The sequence below is a fragment of the Pantherophis guttatus genome, chromosome 1 (assembly GCF_059756535.1).
Source record: "Pantherophis guttatus breed Tessera chromosome 1, ASM5975653v1, whole genome shotgun sequence".
Taxonomy (NCBI): Eukaryota; Metazoa; Chordata; class Lepidosauria; order Squamata; family Colubridae; genus Pantherophis; species Pantherophis guttatus.
This window is the reverse complement of record NC_142063.1, coordinates 29,389,727-29,407,764: the sequence shown is the minus strand read 5'-3', so window position 1 is coordinate 29,407,764 and position 18,038 is coordinate 29,389,727. Positions and strand designations below refer to the sequence as shown.

At 40.0% G+C, this 18,038-nt stretch overlaps 1 protein-coding gene across 1 annotated transcript in view; it reads left to right on the top strand.

Annotated features, from left to right (window-relative positions):
* The window catches only part of LOC117675077 (maestro heat-like repeat-containing protein family member 2B), a 72,632-nt gene that overhangs the window by 21,279 nt on the left and 33,315 nt on the right, over positions 1-18,038 (top strand). Inside the window, exons 13-23 of the mRNA XM_034433398.3 lie at positions 2,010-2,120; positions 3,618-3,756; positions 6,382-6,422; positions 7,457-7,589; positions 9,803-9,849; positions 11,409-11,516; positions 11,868-11,987; positions 13,021-13,146; positions 14,408-14,560; positions 15,809-15,835; positions 17,619-17,741. Of these exons, the coding sequence (XP_034289289.2) occupies positions 2,010-2,120; positions 3,618-3,756; positions 6,382-6,422; positions 7,457-7,589; positions 9,803-9,849; positions 11,409-11,516; positions 11,868-11,987; positions 13,021-13,146; positions 14,408-14,560; positions 15,809-15,835; positions 17,619-17,741 (1,128 nt within the window). The remainder of the gene's footprint in view (positions 1-2,009; positions 2,121-3,617; positions 3,757-6,381; positions 6,423-7,456; positions 7,590-9,802; positions 9,850-11,408; positions 11,517-11,867; positions 11,988-13,020; positions 13,147-14,407; positions 14,561-15,808; positions 15,836-17,618; positions 17,742-18,038) is intronic.

Sequence of the window (18,038 nt, the reverse complement as noted above, 5' to 3'; positions counted from 1 at the left end):
TCAGGGTTATCCATTTCCACAAATTCTGCTTGCTACCTTCAAGAAGTTGAATCAAACACGTCTATCACAGTATTCCACTTTGATCCCTTTTGGTTATGTATCAGTATAAACTTCTTTTACAGATAGGTCTTGACTTACAACAGTTCATTTATCGTGATCATTCAAAGTTACAATGTCACTGAAAAAAGGGAATTATGACAGTTTTTCACACTTATGACCCTCGCAGCATCCCTACGGTCACATGATCAAAATTCAGATGCTTGGCAACTGACTCATATTTATGATGGTTGCAATGTCTGGGGCAGGGGTGGGTTCTACTTACCTTTACTACTGGTTTGCAATGCGATTGTGCGCGTGCGCTCGCTTCTGCGCATACACAGAAGCTTCTGCGCATGCACAGATTGCCGATGACGACATCCGGAGCGGTAGGTGGGGCCTCCCGCCGGTTTTTCTACCGGTTCTTGTGAACCGATCTGAACCAGGGGCAACCCTCCACTGGTCTAGGGGTCATGTAATCCCCTTTTGCAACCTTCTGAAACTGACAAAGAGTTAGTGGGGAAGTAGGATTCACCTAACAACCATGTTACTAATTTACCAACTGTAGTGATTCACTTAACAATTGCGGCAAGAAAAGTCATAAAATGAGGCAGAATTCACTTCACAAATGTTTCACTTAGCAACATAAATTTTGGGCTCAATTGTGGACGTAAGTTGAGGACTACCTGTATAACACATGATTTGAAATCCTTGGAGGAAGCAGGGCTTTTGGCTTTTTCCTTGGAATCCCTTTACCGCTCATTGTAGAAAATCAACCATCCCAGTTTTTGTCAGCTGAATGCAGTGTTGAAGCCAAGGTAACCCAAGACATTTGCTTCCTCAAGAGAAGGACAAGGTGGCATCTCCCATGTTCTCAATTCCATGTGCAAAAGCTGACTAGCCTGGTAATTGCATCTGAATGTAATCTTATCTTGCCCATTTTGTCCATTTAAAAAACCAAATGGTGCCAACGTGCGCCATTTAAGCAAGGAACATAGTGATCATCACAGTACATGCTGGAGTGTGATCAGAGTTGGCTGCTTCCTTGGCTGTCTGTTCATTCAGAGGGCCTTCCTAGTAACAATGGGAACCATTTCTGCTGTCCCTAGAAGCCACCATCTGAGCTGGCCACCTCATTTTGCCTAATGGAAGGGTCTAAAATCTAAAATGACTAGCCTTGTGTGGTAGTCCAAACTAGAAGCACAACCAGGAGTACTAGCTATATCTCTATTGTAAGGTTACTTACAAGTCTGAAAGTACCCCTACCATCCCTCACTTCTACTCTCCCAAAAACTAGGGAGGGTCCCTTCTGTGAGACTTTCACTACCCTTCCTCCTTCACTCAAATTACATTTATTACACTGTTGTCTGGACACTTCCTCCTGTCTTCCAAGATCATTCCCACCAGTGGTGGGATTCAAATAATTTAACAACCAGTTCTCTGCCCTAATGACCGGCTGGATGGGGTGGGCATGGCCAGGGGGTGTGACAGGCAGCACTTGGCCCCCTGCACCCCCCGGAAGCGAAAATGGGCGATAGGGGGGGCTGCACCACATCCCCACACCCCATTTTGGGCCTAGGAGGCCTCCCTGCAGCCTCCTGGGAGCGAAAACAGGCTGCGGGAAGGCCGTACCACACACCCCCATGCCCCTTTTTGGGCCTAGTAAGCCTTCCTGCACTTACCTGGGAGCCAAAGTGAGGTGGGTAGGGACTCTTGGAAGGGGCGGGGCGAGGCAGGGTGGGGCAAGCCAGCAATTTAACTACCAGTTTGCCCAAACCGGCCTGAACCAGCTGAATCCCACCACTGATTCCCACATACCATTATAATAAACCAGTACCTCCAGTGTAATATATCCTAGGTCAGATCCATTTGCATATTTCTTTAAAGCAATTGAAATTAATATTCAGGTTGAATCTAATCTTACAATGCATCTTCTTTGTCAAATTATTCTCTCATGCATGTTGCTATCACAGGGGAAAGACCTTGTTGCGATTCAAAAGGAAAAGCTAAAAGAGGAGCATATTCAAGATATGTGCATTGACATCTTGGAACACGTGAACGCTTCTGCAGAAGGAATGAGTAAAGTAAGTATCTTTTATGTAGAGTTTTTTTTAAAAAAAGAACAAATGTTCCATTTAGTTCATCCGTCATGCTCCCTTAATCAAATTATCTGAAAAATGTAGAAAAAACAACATTTCCCTCCTGTTCTATTTTGGGACGTGTCTGTACCTTCCTGATACTTTTGTATTCCAGTCAAAGCACTGAGTAATTAAAATAGGATGGTAACAAAAGAAAAATACCACTTGTGGTGTAATTAAATTAGTGAAGTTTTTAATAGTATAGATGGATTGGGCAGGGGACAGAATGTATCTGCTCTCATTGTGGAAGGGATTGCCACTCTCGAATTGGCCTTTTTAGTCACACTAGATGCTGTCTTAGGACCTCTTTCCAGAGCACGATACCATAGTCTCTTGAGACTGAAGGATGCCAATGAGATGGATTGAATAGTATAAAAAACACTTATTCACTATACACTTATTCTGGTAGCAGTGAAAGATGCTTGCAGTTACCTATTTAGTGATGGGCCTGATGGATTTATAGTAAGATCTTATGGAAAGGCATCATATATTTCTCCTTGCATCATATATTTAGGAGATGAAAGCTGAGTCTCTAAAAGGGACTTTGTTTTTACACAGTAGTACCATAGCTTTCGATTGTTCTTAAATAGCTGCCTTAAATTTCATGAGGTTTCAGTGTTAAGTACAGCTCTTGCTATTGTTGCATGATAAATAAATAATTCTGCCAGATGTCAAGCAATCCAGCTTCATGGCTAATTTTATAATCTGTTTAATATTAAACATGCATAACAGCAGAATGAAGTCAGAATTACTAACTTCATTGAAAGTCAGGACAGGTTTTGCTGTCTGGTGGTGTTAAGAAAACCAGATCAAAATGAAGGCAATATTTCCTCCCTCGACCTCATCCATCAAAGGAAAAATGGGCAAAGTAGCATTTAACAAAGTGTTGTTCATTCTTCCCACTTTTGTGGAAGAAATTTTTGCTTTCAAATACCGGTAATCCTTGATTTAGGACCATAATGGAGCCTGCCTATAATGGTTGTAACCCGTAAAGTGGATCAGCCTCGTGACTGACCTGCTTCTGCAACCTTTTTTTGTGATGGTCAATAAGTAAACACAGTGGCTGTTAAGCAAACATGGCAGTTGTTCTGTGAACTCACTGTTTGCCCTCGGGTGATTTTGCCGACAACTGGAATTAAATGCTGGGTTTTGCAAAAACATAGTAAATCACAGACACATGATTAAGGGATGCTGCAAATGTGGTTTGATTGCCGAGTGCCCAAAAGTCACGTGACCGTGAGAAGGGCCCCAGCCCTTGGAACTTCAGAACTGGGTCTTAAATACCTTTTAGGAGGCAGCGGTCCATCGTAACTTCCAACAGTCACTAAGCAAGTAATCATAAATCAAGGATTACCAGAATTCAGTTCAATCCTAGAAGTCTAGTAGAAGAAAATGGATTGTGAACAGAATAAATACTGACCCTCCTCTACCTTCTTTCTGCAGGCTCTGTGGCCCAAACTCTTAGTCTTTGTGGTACCAGCTCCTTATACTCGCACTCTGATCCCCCTCTGCAGATGTTTGAAAGAGCTGGCCATCCTTCGGCCAGACGAATCAACTCTTTTCCTGGGCTCATGTAAAGGAGGTCGGTGGATGACAGATAATATTATGTAGGCTTAAACTAAGATGGTGCTTCTGTGCAGAGCAATGTGAAATCTGCACCTTCCCCATTAGAAGGCTGCATCGCTGGATGTTAGGGTGGGAAGACTTGCCCTGCTGTCTCTTGTGTGGTGGCGTAAGGATGTGACGCTCATGGTGTAGAGCAGAGCTGTCAAACTTGCGGACTGGGTGCATCACATGCTGGCCATGCCCAAGCCCGGTTTAGCGAAGGGGGGGGGGAATTATGATACGTCATGTGATGACGCCGTGACAATGTGAGTTTGACGCCCCTGGTGTAGAGGAAGCCACCAGGTAAAGAGGAAAAATTATTCAGTAAACATCATTGGATCTGCCCACAGGAACAAATATGAACATGGCTTAAAATAGTTACAAACATGCATAGGTCTAGGTATCCATATAATTAATTAGTTTATTGTATGCTTTTGCCTAAATTTTAACCAAGTAAGACAAAAGCATACAATAAACCAAAGAAATTGATACATTGCGCTATGCATGTTAGTAACTTAAAAAGTTACTACTTTTTAAGTTACAGAAGAGCCTGAGTAGCGCAGCAGACTAATGCATGCTAATTTACTTGAATGTAGGCTTCCCTACATTCAATGTGTCCATTTAGAAATAATAGAGAAGGAGTTTTATTTCTTCCTATCCTTGTAACTCTAAATAAATATCTAGATGGCCCTATTAAAATGATGTTTATAGGTGCAGGGTTTTTTACCCCTACGGATAAGCATTTCATTTGGGGAAACCTCTTGGAAGAACCTTCTTCATATAAATCAGAAGAGATACGGGTAAAGCTTGGCTTGCCTTCTTAGTGAGAATTAACCTTTTGGACAACATATTATCACTACCTTAAATTTTAATGCTAGCAAATATTTGAGATCTTCCATAACTTAGTCACGGTCAAAATCAAATGGAGTCCATTGACATTTGTCTTCGCTGATCGGAATTCCATATGCTAAAATATTATATCCAAAAAATGAAGCAGCCTTGGAAAGGCTTATGTTTGGGAAAACTCCCATTTTAAAAATCATGACTATATGACCAGAGAGAATAATAATGAATCATGTTTGGCAGCAGAGTTCTAAGTGGGAAAGAATGACCAGACCAGCTGTTAGCTGAGCTTTATATGTTGAAAATGGGTCTTGATCGCAAGTGGTGTGTCTTGACAGCTGCTTAGTTGCTCATTGTGTATGATTGAATGATTGGTTCCTGCTGAGAAAACAGAGATCACCTCAGGCAATTTAGAGAGTATATACCAGTGTTTCTCAACCTTGCCAACTTTATAACATCCTGACTTCAACTCCCAGAATTCCCCAACCAGAGTAGCTGGCTGGGGAATTCTGGGAGTTGAAGTCCACACATTGTAAGGTCTCCAAGGTTGAGAAACACTGGTACATAAGATTTGGATATGCATCAAGTGCAGATCACTGCACGTCTAACAAAGAAGTAGGAGGACTAGAGCAGCAAGTCCTGCTTGAGAAATACTGATATAGATTCATAAGGGAGGAGACATAAATTATTGTTCAGGATGGCGAGGTGCAAAAAGTATTCCTCAAAAACGAGGAATACTTCTTGGCAAGCAAGAAAGGTAAATGGAACAATAAGTATCATGAATAGGGCTGATTGTAGCAGAAAGGAAATATGAAAGATATTCTGCAGAAGCTTTCAGAACTTTGCAGAGGAAACTGGCATAACAAGAAAGTTTGCTGAATAAGAAGCAAAAAAACTGACTCTGAAGAGCAGATGGAATATAAGACTTTTCTTAACTTCATTACAGATAGTCCTCCTTACAACTGAAATTCCATTATGGTTGTAAGTCACTATGGTCATAAAGTGGTCACCGTTTATGGTCACCCATGTGAGCAACCCAATTTTATGATATATATATATTTTTGCAGTGGTCATTAAGTGAACGCTGTGATCATTAAGCAACTCTATTGTTTGCTATGAGTCATTTTTGCTAAAAACAGAAGTAACTGCCGGTTTTTGGGCAAAACATTGGAAATCACAATCACATGAATGTAAGACACCGCAAATGGCTCTAAATGCAGGCCGGTTGCTTAGTGCCTGAAATGTGGTCACATGACCATTGGGGTGGGCCGGTCATCAAAACTTCAGAATTGGGTCATAAGTACCTTTTGGGGACATCCAGTCTTAGTCAAGGACTATCTGTATTTTGCAATTCTTTACAACAAGGATCATATATAAATGATGCTAGTGAATCTAGTGGTTCATGAAGAATGAACTTTCTAAGGAGCATCAATTAGTGATTTGATAGGAAAAGCATTTTTCCAAAGTTGACAGAGATTCATAGGCTTCAGCTCTCAGAATTCTGGCAATTGAAGTCCACACATTTTAAAGTTGTCCAGTTTGAGAAAGTGACCACTAACTAGAATAGTGATCACTTCTTATTTATCCATATAGGTACAAATTTCTGTATTGCTTCAGATTTTGAAGCAATTAGAAGAAATTCATCCTTCTTGAAAGTTATCCTGGAGAACAAATTACCGGTATATGAAATGAATAGCAAAACATTATTACAGTCTTTCGAATCTTCTATAACATTTATTTGTTGCTGTTCTCTTTTTAGTAAATCTTCCAAGTGCCCAAGGATTGGTAGCAAGGCTTCTGGTGAGCAATGCTTAAAATAAAATATTTTCCTTTTCAAAGTTATGTATAAATAATTGTAATATGCTCAACATATTAGATTAGATAGACAATGTACCATTTAATATAGTAACTTCAAAAGAAGTTTGTTACTGTGTATTATATCTTGTGTCAGACCAGACATGAATTTTGGAAACTGGATATTCATTTCAAAAGTAAAGGAATCCATAGCAAACTGAGATCAAACTGCTTCCTTTTACAAAGACAGTTGATTTGTATTCTGAAGACATTTTGAAGTGATACAGACCCTGTTTTGGTGACTTTTGTTTTGTCACAGTAAAAGCTAGATGACTCTAAAATCACTAGAATAAATCAATAGGGTGGAAATAATTGAAACATATTTGTGAAAGTATGATTTTTGTATTTTCTTTTACATTCATCATATTCTTGGAAATCTTAGCCCATAGCAATAAAATGGCATTCTGAAAGCAAACCGTCTGGAGCAGTGTTTTTCAAATTTGTCCATTTGAAGATGTGTGGACTTCAACTTCCAGAATTCCTCAGCCAGCATGCTGGCTGCAGAATTCTGTGAGTTGAGTTCCATCTTAAAATTGCCAAAATGCTCTTCTAAAGTGACATTGTATGATTATCTCTTCAAACATCAGATACAAGAAAGCAGTGATGGCCTTTGTATGATGACATCGTCGTTGTATGTCATCATATTGGGGGCCATCATTGTTTGTTGCAGACCCGTTGCCTTCTTTTATATTTCAGAAACTGGGGACAGGAGATTCAGATTTGATTGCTGATGTCCCAATACTTAATCCTGCTACCTGTAATATTTATATTACCACCAGGTTCTTTGGATAGTATGAAGCTCTACTGTCATGGCAAACATTCAGTTAATTGGAGATTATGCATGAATTGCTGCTTAGCCTTAATAAGGCTTCAGTCCCAGCCTCTGTTTAAGATTTCAGTCTTCATAACTCATGTATTTATGTTTTATATTTAAAAATAACTCTGGGACTCCAACTCTTTGTTCCATTTCCCACCAACAGGTCTTGGCCTCAAATCCTAACCAAAGAGGCGGCTGGGCCCTTCAACTTTTACACATCCTCCATACCAACATCCACCCAGCAGTCAGAAAACTGTGGGCAAAACAAATCCCCTTTCTTTGGGAATCCTTCCAAGGTTAGTAGATGATGAAAATAAAATAATAAAATAAAATAAATTGATTGATCCATTTCGACTGTCACCCATCCTAATCTTACTTGTTCTACTAAAGTTCTTTGTCTCTGTGGCCAGGGACCCAAACGGCATGACTTGAGGGTCACATTTAGGTCATCAGTGGTGCTCAGAATCAAAGTGCACACAACTAAACATTTATTTATTTATTGGTTCAATTTATATGCCACCCTTCTCCGGAGACTCAGGGTGGTTTACAATGCATTAAGCAATAGCCTTCATACTTTTGTATATACCTGCTTAGTAGGGCTTTTGCCCCCCCCCCCAAGAGGTGTTCTTTTTTATACAAAGTCACTTTATTGCCCCCACAAACTGGGTCCTCATTTTACCTATCTCAAAAGGATGGAAGGCTGAGTCAACCTTGAGCCTGGTGAGATTTGAACTTGCAGTAATTGCAGGCAGCTGGCAGCTAAGTGCTACTTAACAGCACTTTAGTCCACTGAATCACCAAGGCTCTTTCAGCTTGGGGGTCGCATAAATTTAGACCTCCTTGGTTTGGGAAGGGGGGGGATAAAAGGCATAGTGGTATCTTAAGATTTTCAGGTGCATAAGACATTCCTAAAGGGACTTAGTGGCTAAGACGCTGAGCTTTTCAATTGAAAGGTCGGCAGTTTAGCAGTTCGACTCCCTAGTGCCGCATAACGGAGTGAGCTCCTGTTACTTGTCCCAGCTTCTGCCAACCTAGCAGTTCAAAAGCACATAAAAAATGCAAGTAGAAAAATAGGAACCACTTTGGTGGGAAGGTATCAGTGCTCCGTGTGCCTTTGGCATTTAGTCATGCCGGCCATACGACCACGGAGACGTCTTCAGACAGCGCTCGCTCTTCAGAGTTGAAACGGAGATGAGCACCGCCCCCTAGAGCTGGAAACGACTAATACGCATGTGTGGAGGAACCTTTACCTTTTTTTAAAGACATTCCTGTCATTGAAAATTCTTGAAATAGCAAGAAAATCAGATGCAGCAGAAGAAAGATACTGGGAAGGTGGGGTGTGGGGGAGACCAGGCAGCAGTCAGTCAGCACTATTAATGACTGCTATGAAAATAATAATAATAGCAAGAATAGGTAGAGTCACATAAATCTATGGGGATTCTCAATCATGCAGATCATGATTGTCCCAAAGATGCTTTTCCAAAAGGCAATTGGACTTTTATTCCCTTGAAAACATTTTGTTTCTAATCCAAGAAGCTTCTTCAGTTCAGAATGTTTTCAAGTCTCATTCAAGGCCTTTTCGTATTTCATTTAAAGGCAGCCAAGGAAGAGGCAGTTCAACATCCCCAATGTCTATGAGCTTCAGGGTTACCACCAGGGGTGGGATTCAGCCAGTTCGCACCTATTCAGGAGAACCGGTTGTTAACTTTCTAAGCAGTTCAGAGAACCGGTTGTTGGAAGAAATCTTATTTTGTTTTTTCCCACTTTACAAGGCTAATCCTGTAAGGAAGGCAAGGAAACATTCCGGTGTTGTTTCTTGCCTAATCTTTATTGCCCTGCTTACAGAAACTGCCTATCTGGTTAACCTTTATTACATTGTAACAGCTAAAGTGAAGCACCCATCGATGTGAGTGACGTTGAGTTGGCCACAACCACACAGTCACATGACCACGAGCCACGCCTACCCAGCTGGTCATTAGGGCAGAGAACCGGTTGTTAAATTATTTGAATCCCACCACTGGTTACCACCACCAACTCAGCAATGAAAACCTCAGGCAGCAATATTGTGCTTCATGGAGGGAGGTTCAGCACCAAAAACCTATGCTCCTTAGATTGCAACAGCAATCACAAGGTCTCACATTATGTAGGAATATTGTAAACAAACAAATAATTTGTATCTTCAAATCATTCTTGACTCCTGGTGACTGCCTGGACAAGTTCTTACAGTTTTCTTGGCAAGTTTTCAGAAGTGGTTTGCCATTGCCTGCTTCTTTGGGCTGAGATAGAATGACTGGCCCAAAGTCACCCAGTTGGTTTTTCCCTAAGGTGGGACTAGAATCCACAGTCTCTTGATACTAGCTTGGTGCCTTACACCAAGCTTTCATAAGTAAATAGTACTTTACTATATATTATAAGTAAAGTACGTGGATTATTACTTTCATGGTTAAAGAGGAGGTAATGGATAAATGTCATAATCCAATGAAACATTTATTTTTATCATTTCTTGCAGGAAGAATAGAGACCAGCAGAGAACAATGGGAGAAGAAGTTGCTGCAGGTAAGATACTCCTAATTTTTCAGCGGGCACAGGCTTGATTACTAGCCTGTTACTCCTTGAAGAGCTGTGATACACTTTCCACCTTAAATGAGGAAGAGAAAGTAGATGATGATGCAGAAGAAGAAGAAGAAGAAGGAGGAGGAGGAGGAGGAGGAGGAGGAGGAGGAGGAGGAGGAGGAGGAGGAGGAGGAGGAGGAGGAGGAGGAGGAGGAGGAGAAACTATATAAAATCCCACAGGTCTGTTATGAGTAAAAATTTAGATGGAGTGCTGTATGTTGCCTTGAACCTAACCCTAATTCTAACCATTGGTCACTGGCTATTTGTAGAGAATATCCAGGCTATTCCTGATTTTCAGATATACTACTTCTATTGCTAGAAAAATTAAATTACAAGGGATTTTTTGATGCATGGACTGCAATGGCTGAAGTTTTGTAAGTTTAGGAGTTTTTGAATTAGGACTTCTGTGCTTTTCAGCCATTGATTTGGGACATATGTTTTCTGCTTTGAGGGAGTAAAAGGAGAAACTAATGCTATAATTTGAGAAAAAGCTAGGTCCACCAAACTCTTTTCTTTTTTTTTTAATTCCGTTTTCTTTTCTTTTTTTCCTGGTAGATGGTTTATCTTTAAATAATAATATAATGGAGATACTGGCATTCAAATCAGAAATTTTAAAAGCCCTTTAAAATTCATTCACAGAAACTCATTTTCTTAAAAATAACTTTTCCATAGTCAGAGATATACTGAGCACTAACTATATAACCTTACAACTTCTTTGACTACTTTCAGATATTGTCAATAGAGTTTCAGTCCAGGCCATGGTTGTCCCGAAGATGCTTTTTCCAAAAGGCAGCTGGACTTTCTTGTTTTTTTTCTTTGAAAACCTGTTGCTTCTCATCCAAAAAACTTCTTTAATTTTGAAAACGGAAGAAGCTTATTGGATGAGAAGCAAAACATTTTTTTAAAAAAAAGTCCAAGTTACCTTTTTGGGGGAAAAAAGTACCTTTGGGACACTTTTTGATATTATAGCTTTGTATTATTTCTTTCTCTTTCACTTGTCTGTTCTATTCTTTAAAAAAAAATAATTAAAAAACAAAATTGGTAAAGAAGCATTCTTTCACTGCACTTTTTATTGCCAATTGATTTTTGTATTGTTTTTAGTTTCTGTTTTTAAATTTTCATGTTCTGTTTCTGTTTTTTAAATTCTCTTAGCCCCTTGAGTGCTCTACAGAGTAGAAAGCTGTGGTATAAACCAGGGGTGAAATCCAGCAGGTTCTGACAGGTTGTGGAGAACCAGTAGCGGAAATTTTGAGTACTTTGGCGAACCGGCAAATACCACCTCTGGCTGGACCCAGAGTGGGGTGGGAATGGAGATTTTGCAGTATCCTTCCTCTGCCACGCCCACCAAGCCATGCCCATAGAACTGGTAGTAAAAAAATTTGGATTTCATCACTGGTATAAACCTAATTGCTTGTGTGATTGATGATAATACTAGAGCACAGGGTTGCTTGGTCAATCAATAACAGCGATAATCCAAGACACTTGATCATTTTTGTTCATAGTTTCTGAGGAGATCTCTGGAAACCATTGATGATAGCACATGGACTCAGAATCTGAGTAGAGAATTAGAAAGTCAGATGACCAGTTATGCCGATGAGTCAACTGAAAAGGTTTGTTTGTTTGTTTGTTTGTTTATCAGTTCTTCTCTGAAAGCAGCATTTCTAATTAATTTGTTCAGGACTTACATATGACTTGAAGCTTTGGTTCTCATATACAAACCAATCTCTTTTACCAGCTATTTAGAACACCAAAGGGTTCTGCTTAGAAGTAAACATTTCTTGCTTTTGTTGTTGGTGTGTGTGTGACTGCAGCATGTGTTTTGCATTTTTTGCTGTTGTAAAATGGGGAAATTATCATGCTCATGTATTTAGTTAAATAATGCTAATTTCAATTTTACATGCAAATTAATTTTAATGTTGTGCAGCCGTTATACGCTCTCCTTTTTCACTTTTTTTTTCCAGAGTTTCCTCTGTAAATGTTGGGGAATTTCTCTGACAAGTTGTGAGGATTTAACTTTTGTTCAGAGTACAATACAAAACTTGATAGAAAATGCGGATTATGTGAAAGCATCTGAGAGAGATGTAAGCTGCCTGTTTGAATTTTTACTTCTTCTCTATTGTTGAAATTATGTTTCTTTATTTGACCTGGTGATGGCACACCTGCTTTTCAACCATGAAAGGAAATTTTGTGGTTTTGTAGTTAAGCAGGCCCTGGAGCCCACCAACTTCTACACCTAGAATTTTAAAAAGCCACACAGTTTTTTAAAACTGATTGACATGGCCATTTCTGTGCAAGAACAATATCTAAGAGGTATGGTGAGCTGAAGATGGCTCTATGAAAGCAGAGTTGACAACCACAATAATGACCAAGGAACCAGTGAATAGACCAATTCTTTGGAATCTCTCTGGATAAGGAGAGTATGGGAGATTGCCCACATGTACTCCAGATGGCTGTTGACTCTTTTTTTTTTTTTTTGCTTTAATTTATATGCCGCCCTTCTCCGGAGACTCAGGGCAGTTTACAATGCGTTAAGCAATAATCCCCTTCAGAAATTGCTCAGTAACTACTTCAGAGCATTTAGATCTTAAAAATGACAAGTTTGAAAGTGCTGGGTAGGTCTGCCTTCAATCCTGAATGGAAAAAAAATTCTAATCATAAGCTTAAGAATTTAAAGAATCTAAAATTTTAAAAAATCTAAATAAGATTTAGTTTTTGGAAAGTTATAAATGGACTATGAGTCAGATAAAATTGAAACACTGAAAATTTTACAATAAGATTTTGGATTACTTATAAACGAACAGCTTCTTGGAGGAGATAGATTCTGTTTTGGTTTTTGCAAGGCACAACAAGCATAAGCCTTTTCAAAAATTCTGAGGTTTCCAATGGAGTCATGTGAACATTCGGATCTTTGGTTGAAAGAATCACTTTCTCAGCGAGTGGACTACATGTTCCATTTAAAGCAGACTTCTCTAACTCCTTCTCCAATCTCAATTTCAAGCATTGAAACTAGAACTTTCAAGAATTCTTATCAAGTACACTCCCAACATATGAACTTTCCAGGAAAGCTGCAGAACTCATCATTCAGGACAATATGGTTTTTTTCTCCCTTTGCAGAAAGTCATCCAGATTCTGTCCTTTTCTGCCATGGGTCATTTGGATCTAACATTGGCCATACTTCATGAATTTGGAGCTGGGGTACACTTGACAATCAAGATGTCTATGATTATCAATCGCTATAAGGTAAATGAGCTGGTAGTTTAGCTCTAATACATGCCTATTCAATAGTACATCACACAGATGTTTAATCTGTACTGTTCTACTTCCTCTTTACAATATATAAACAACATTTTTCTTTCAGCCAAACCCTTTTTTACTTCCATCAGAATTTAAGCCCCCTGGAGGGAAAGTGATGATTCACAAATTATTTTCAATGATGTGTACTACTTTTATCACTAGAATTCATTCATTGGAGTCTTACTTTATATTAAGCCATGATTGTTTTACCATGGTTTACTGAATAAACTATAAATGGTTGGCTTTTCACATGTTCAAGGTTCTAGGTTCACCCAGTATGTTCAGCCAATGCTAAATAAACTGCATCATGGTTTATGTGCAAGTCCAGCCAAGGAGCCTGAAGTTCATCAAGAACAGGAAACAAAACTTGTCAATTAGAGATTTTGTTAGAAAGAAGAACTTAGTAGGGCTGTGCAATGCTTTGCAAGAGCCTGAAACAGACATAGCTGTTTTTAAAAAGTCACCAAGTGTTACTGCATTTGCACTCTTACATACTCTGAAGACCATTCTTAGAACTAAGTCAAAGCATTGCCTAGATATTCACCTTCATGATTGCGACTAACATATTAATGTAAAAAAATTGATTATTAGAAGCAATTAAGAGTCTGTCCGAGATGAAACAGCAGTTTTTAAAAAAGGGTTGAAGTACAAGGAGAAAATTACAAATTAAAATGAAATATAGTTGTACAGTAACTCTGTAAGCTAAAATAGTGTTTTGCCAATTCACATTGATAATTGCCTGGGGCCACAATAGCAATAGCACTTAGATTTTTAAACTGCTTCACAGTGCATTACAGCCCTCTCTAAGCAGTTTACAGAGTCAGCATGTTGCCCCCAACAATTTGGGTCCTCAAGGATGGAAAGTTGAGTCAACCTTGAACCTGGTGAGAACTGCTAAATTGCAGTCAGCTGGCAGTCAGCAGAAGTAGCCTGCAGTACTGCATTCTAACCACTGTGCCACCATGGCTCTTAGACAATAATTTTATATAGAAAAAATCTACATATTTTCTACAGAAAACCAGAAGAAGTCCAACAAAGAAAATACTAAAGGGGTATGGGCAATAGTTGGCTGAAATCTATGCAAAAAAAAAAAGAAGGTGGTGGGGGGAAGACGATCAGTCTATAGATTAAAATTAAAATGTGAGGTAAGGAAGCAACCAAGCTGGAGAAAAACCCACTCTGCCTCTTAATTTTTTATGTTGATCAGGACTACTACCGAGGTAGACGAAGCTACACCCATCAAACTTTGATGCTTACCTATGGCAAAGTGGCGCTGCGAGCACCAAAAGAGCTCTTGCTCTCAAGGGTTGAGGAGAGCATAATGAAAAAAGTCCTCTACCATTACCGGAGTAGCTGTCAGGCAAGTTCAAGACCTTTAACTCTACAGTTGAGAAACAGACATTTTATGTCTTTTTTGCAACCTCCTTTTCTTTCCAGTAAACTTTGTGGTATTTATTCTTGGCTAAAAGGGAGGGCTTGTGGGTGAGTGGCTAAACCTGGACAATTCATCTAGAGTAGAGCAGAGTAGAGTAGAGTTTTACCGTTAAGATAGATTTGTTGATGTAGAAATGGCTAGTTTATGCTATTATGTAAAAGTTAAAAGTTGAGATTTGATCAGTGATGGGATTCAAATTATTTAACAACTGGTTCTCTGCCCTAATGACCGGCTGGGTGGGTGTGGCCAGGGGGTATGACAGGAAGCACTTGGCTTCCTGCAGCCCCCTGGGAGCAAAAATGGGCTGTGGGGGGGCCACGCTGCACCCCCCATGCCCCATTTTGGGCCTAGTAGGCCTCCCTACACTTACCTGGGAGCCAAAACGGGGCATGTAGGGACTCCTGGAAGGGGCAGAGAGGGACGGGCCCAGCAATTTAACTACCAGTTTGCCTGAACTGGCTCAAACCGGCTGAATCCCACCACTGGGTTTGATGTTACTAGTTGATTCTACTGCACCAAAGGGAATCAGAAATCAATGCCCTTTTCCTTCTTTTCCCCTTCTTTTCTATACTATTCCTTTCCCTTTTTCCTCCCCTATTTTTCCTATTATTTGTTTTCCTATTTTTGTATTTTATATTATAAACTAATAAAAAGAACAATTTGGCAAGAAAAAAAATAGAGTAGAGCATCCTGGGGTGGTTCGACTCAGGTGTCAGTCAACTTCCTATATCCCTATACCGCTGCAAATGCTTGACATGAACTATCTTCGAGACGGAGCTAGAAATATCACAATCTTCTTGGCTTTGGGGTGGAGGTGATGGTGGTGGGATGATCAAGACTCATCTACTTACATAATCAAATCTCTGCTGATCTTTGGTAAGTGCAGCAGCATGCAAAACAAATACATTGTTTAATGGTCTGTTGCTCTTCAAGGCCACCACTACTTACAGTCAAGGAATGGCACTACAACTTGACAGAATTCAAGAATCATAAACAAATTGCATAGCAGTAGAACCTCACCTGCATATTATTAACTATAGCAAGATGGGGCGGGGGGGGGGGGAGCAGGGAAATTATGGAGGCCACTTTCTTTTTACAGTGCATTACTTGTATCATTTAAGTTGTTATTGGGCAAGTTATCTCATTCTCCTTGGATTCTTGTTTCACTTTCAGGTGCTGGGCCTCAGTATTGAAAACAAGGTAAGTCATAAAAGATCTGACCTTTGCTGACCACAAACAGATCACAGTCTGTTATGTCCTTATTCTCTTCAAGAAAAAGGGGGGATGGGAAGGGTATTAGTGCCTGTCAGCCCAAAATATAGACCAGACTAAGAAACCAACGCACGTATGTTGGAAGTACCATTATTGTAAATTATATATTTAAATGCTGCCCAATTCCTAGTGGCAAAAATCGGAATGTGCTTCCTTCCTCCTCATGTTGCCTTTTTGTGATTTAGGAAGGGGCCTATCTGAGATTTTTTTCTAACTAGATTCTTGGAACAAGTTCCATTATCTGAGCATTTGGTTGCAGCTCTTCTTCCTTTCAAAACCATTCCATATGCCCTCTTTGGTATCAGACAAAGAAATTATCATGTCATTTTTTTCAACCAATCCTCGCTCAATCCTATGGAAGAAAATTTAATTCCTGAAAAAAATTATCCTGTGTAGAATGCAGTTTTCATTTAATGATGAGGTGACTATTGGCTATGTATGAATGTCCTCTTAGCACTTCCCTCTTTATTACAAAGGAGCTGTGTATGAATGTTCTTCCTTTCATTGTGCAACCATCTCTTTAGAGGTCCTGAAGTGCCTGGCTTTCCATATATTAAAAGGTAAAGATAAAGGTTCCCCTTGCACATATGTGCTAGCTGTTCCCGACTCTAGGGGGCGGTGCTCATCTCCGTTCCAAAGCCGAAGAGCCAGCGCTGTCCAAAGATGTCTCTGTGGTCATGTGGCCAGCATGACTAAATGCCAAAGGTGCACAGAACGCTGTTACCTTCCCACCAAAGGTGGTCCCTATTTTTCTACTTGCATTTTTTACGTGCTTTCGAACTGCTAGGTTGGCAGAAGCTTGGACAAGTAACGGGAGCTCACCTCGTTATGCGGCACTAGGGATTCGAACCACTGAACTGCCGACCTTTCGATCGACAAGCTCAGCATCTTAACCACTGAGCCACCGTGTCCCTGCCCCCCATATATGCCCCCCATATATTACAGTAATTCAATTCAGAGGAAAGACATCAGAGGAGAACAGTGATAGAACGTGATGGATTGGATTCCCAGGAGGGAGGGGGTGCATTCCAGAGGAGTAAGAGGCAGGTCAGTTTAAGTAGTTTGAGAAAATGAGGGTGAAGACAGCCCCTCCCTAATAGTTCCCAGAGGATATACTTGCAGACTGTAGGGTGCGTCAGTTGGCAAGTTTCTGCCTATGTGGAATAATAAAGAAAACTACTTGGTAGAATCACCACTGTCTTTCTTGGGTTTTGGAGCCTGATAAGAACTCTGCTTATCTGCTTTGACTTGGTGTGTGTGTGTGCGTGACTGTGTTTGTGTGTTCCAATATGTGTATTGCTGTCACTATAAACGGAACGTTCCCCTTTCTTGGCAGAAATTCAGACAAATCGTTTAATTTCTTTGCCCATAAATTTATTGAAGAAGTTTGAAAGACCTCTTGTGTCTGATTGTAGTATTGGTTCAGTATTGCTAATCAGTAAATGAGTGATTAGTGATTAGTGATTGCTCTGTTTCCATGTAATATCTAGTTTCTTGATGAACCTTATTGACTAAATTTACAGTCGTCTTTCTTCTGAGGAGGACAGAAATCAGACAGTTCACCTTACTGTTATCTTCACAATGAATCTGTTTGGGTTTTTATGAGGCTGGTTCACAGCCACCTATACAACTTTACGAGTGAGGATTTGAACCTCAGTTCCTAGTCTAAAACTCTAAACAAACTATCCTGCTGGCTCTTCTGCTAATGTAGGACATGAATCTCAAACTAGCCCTTGTTCAGAGCACAACTGATATCTGCCAAGCTATCCATGAGACTCGGAGCTTTCAGAATTTCACCTTAAGTTGCAAGAAAGAACTTCTTGGTATTTTGTTGGTGAGTAAAGTTAATGCTAGAGAGATGTAGATGTCCTTCCTAGACCACCCCCCTTTTAAAAAAAAAAAAAACATTAGTTTCAGTAAATGCCATTTTTAAGGCTATACATCAGAGGTGGGATTCAGCAGGTTCTGACCAGTTCTGGAGAACCGGTAGTGGAAATTTTGAGTAGTTCGGAGAACCAGTAGTAAAAATTCTGACTGGCCCCATCCTCATCTATTCTCTGCCTCCCAAGTCCCAGCTGATTGGGAGGAAATGGGGATTTTGCAGTAACCTTCCCCTGGAGTGGGGTGGGAA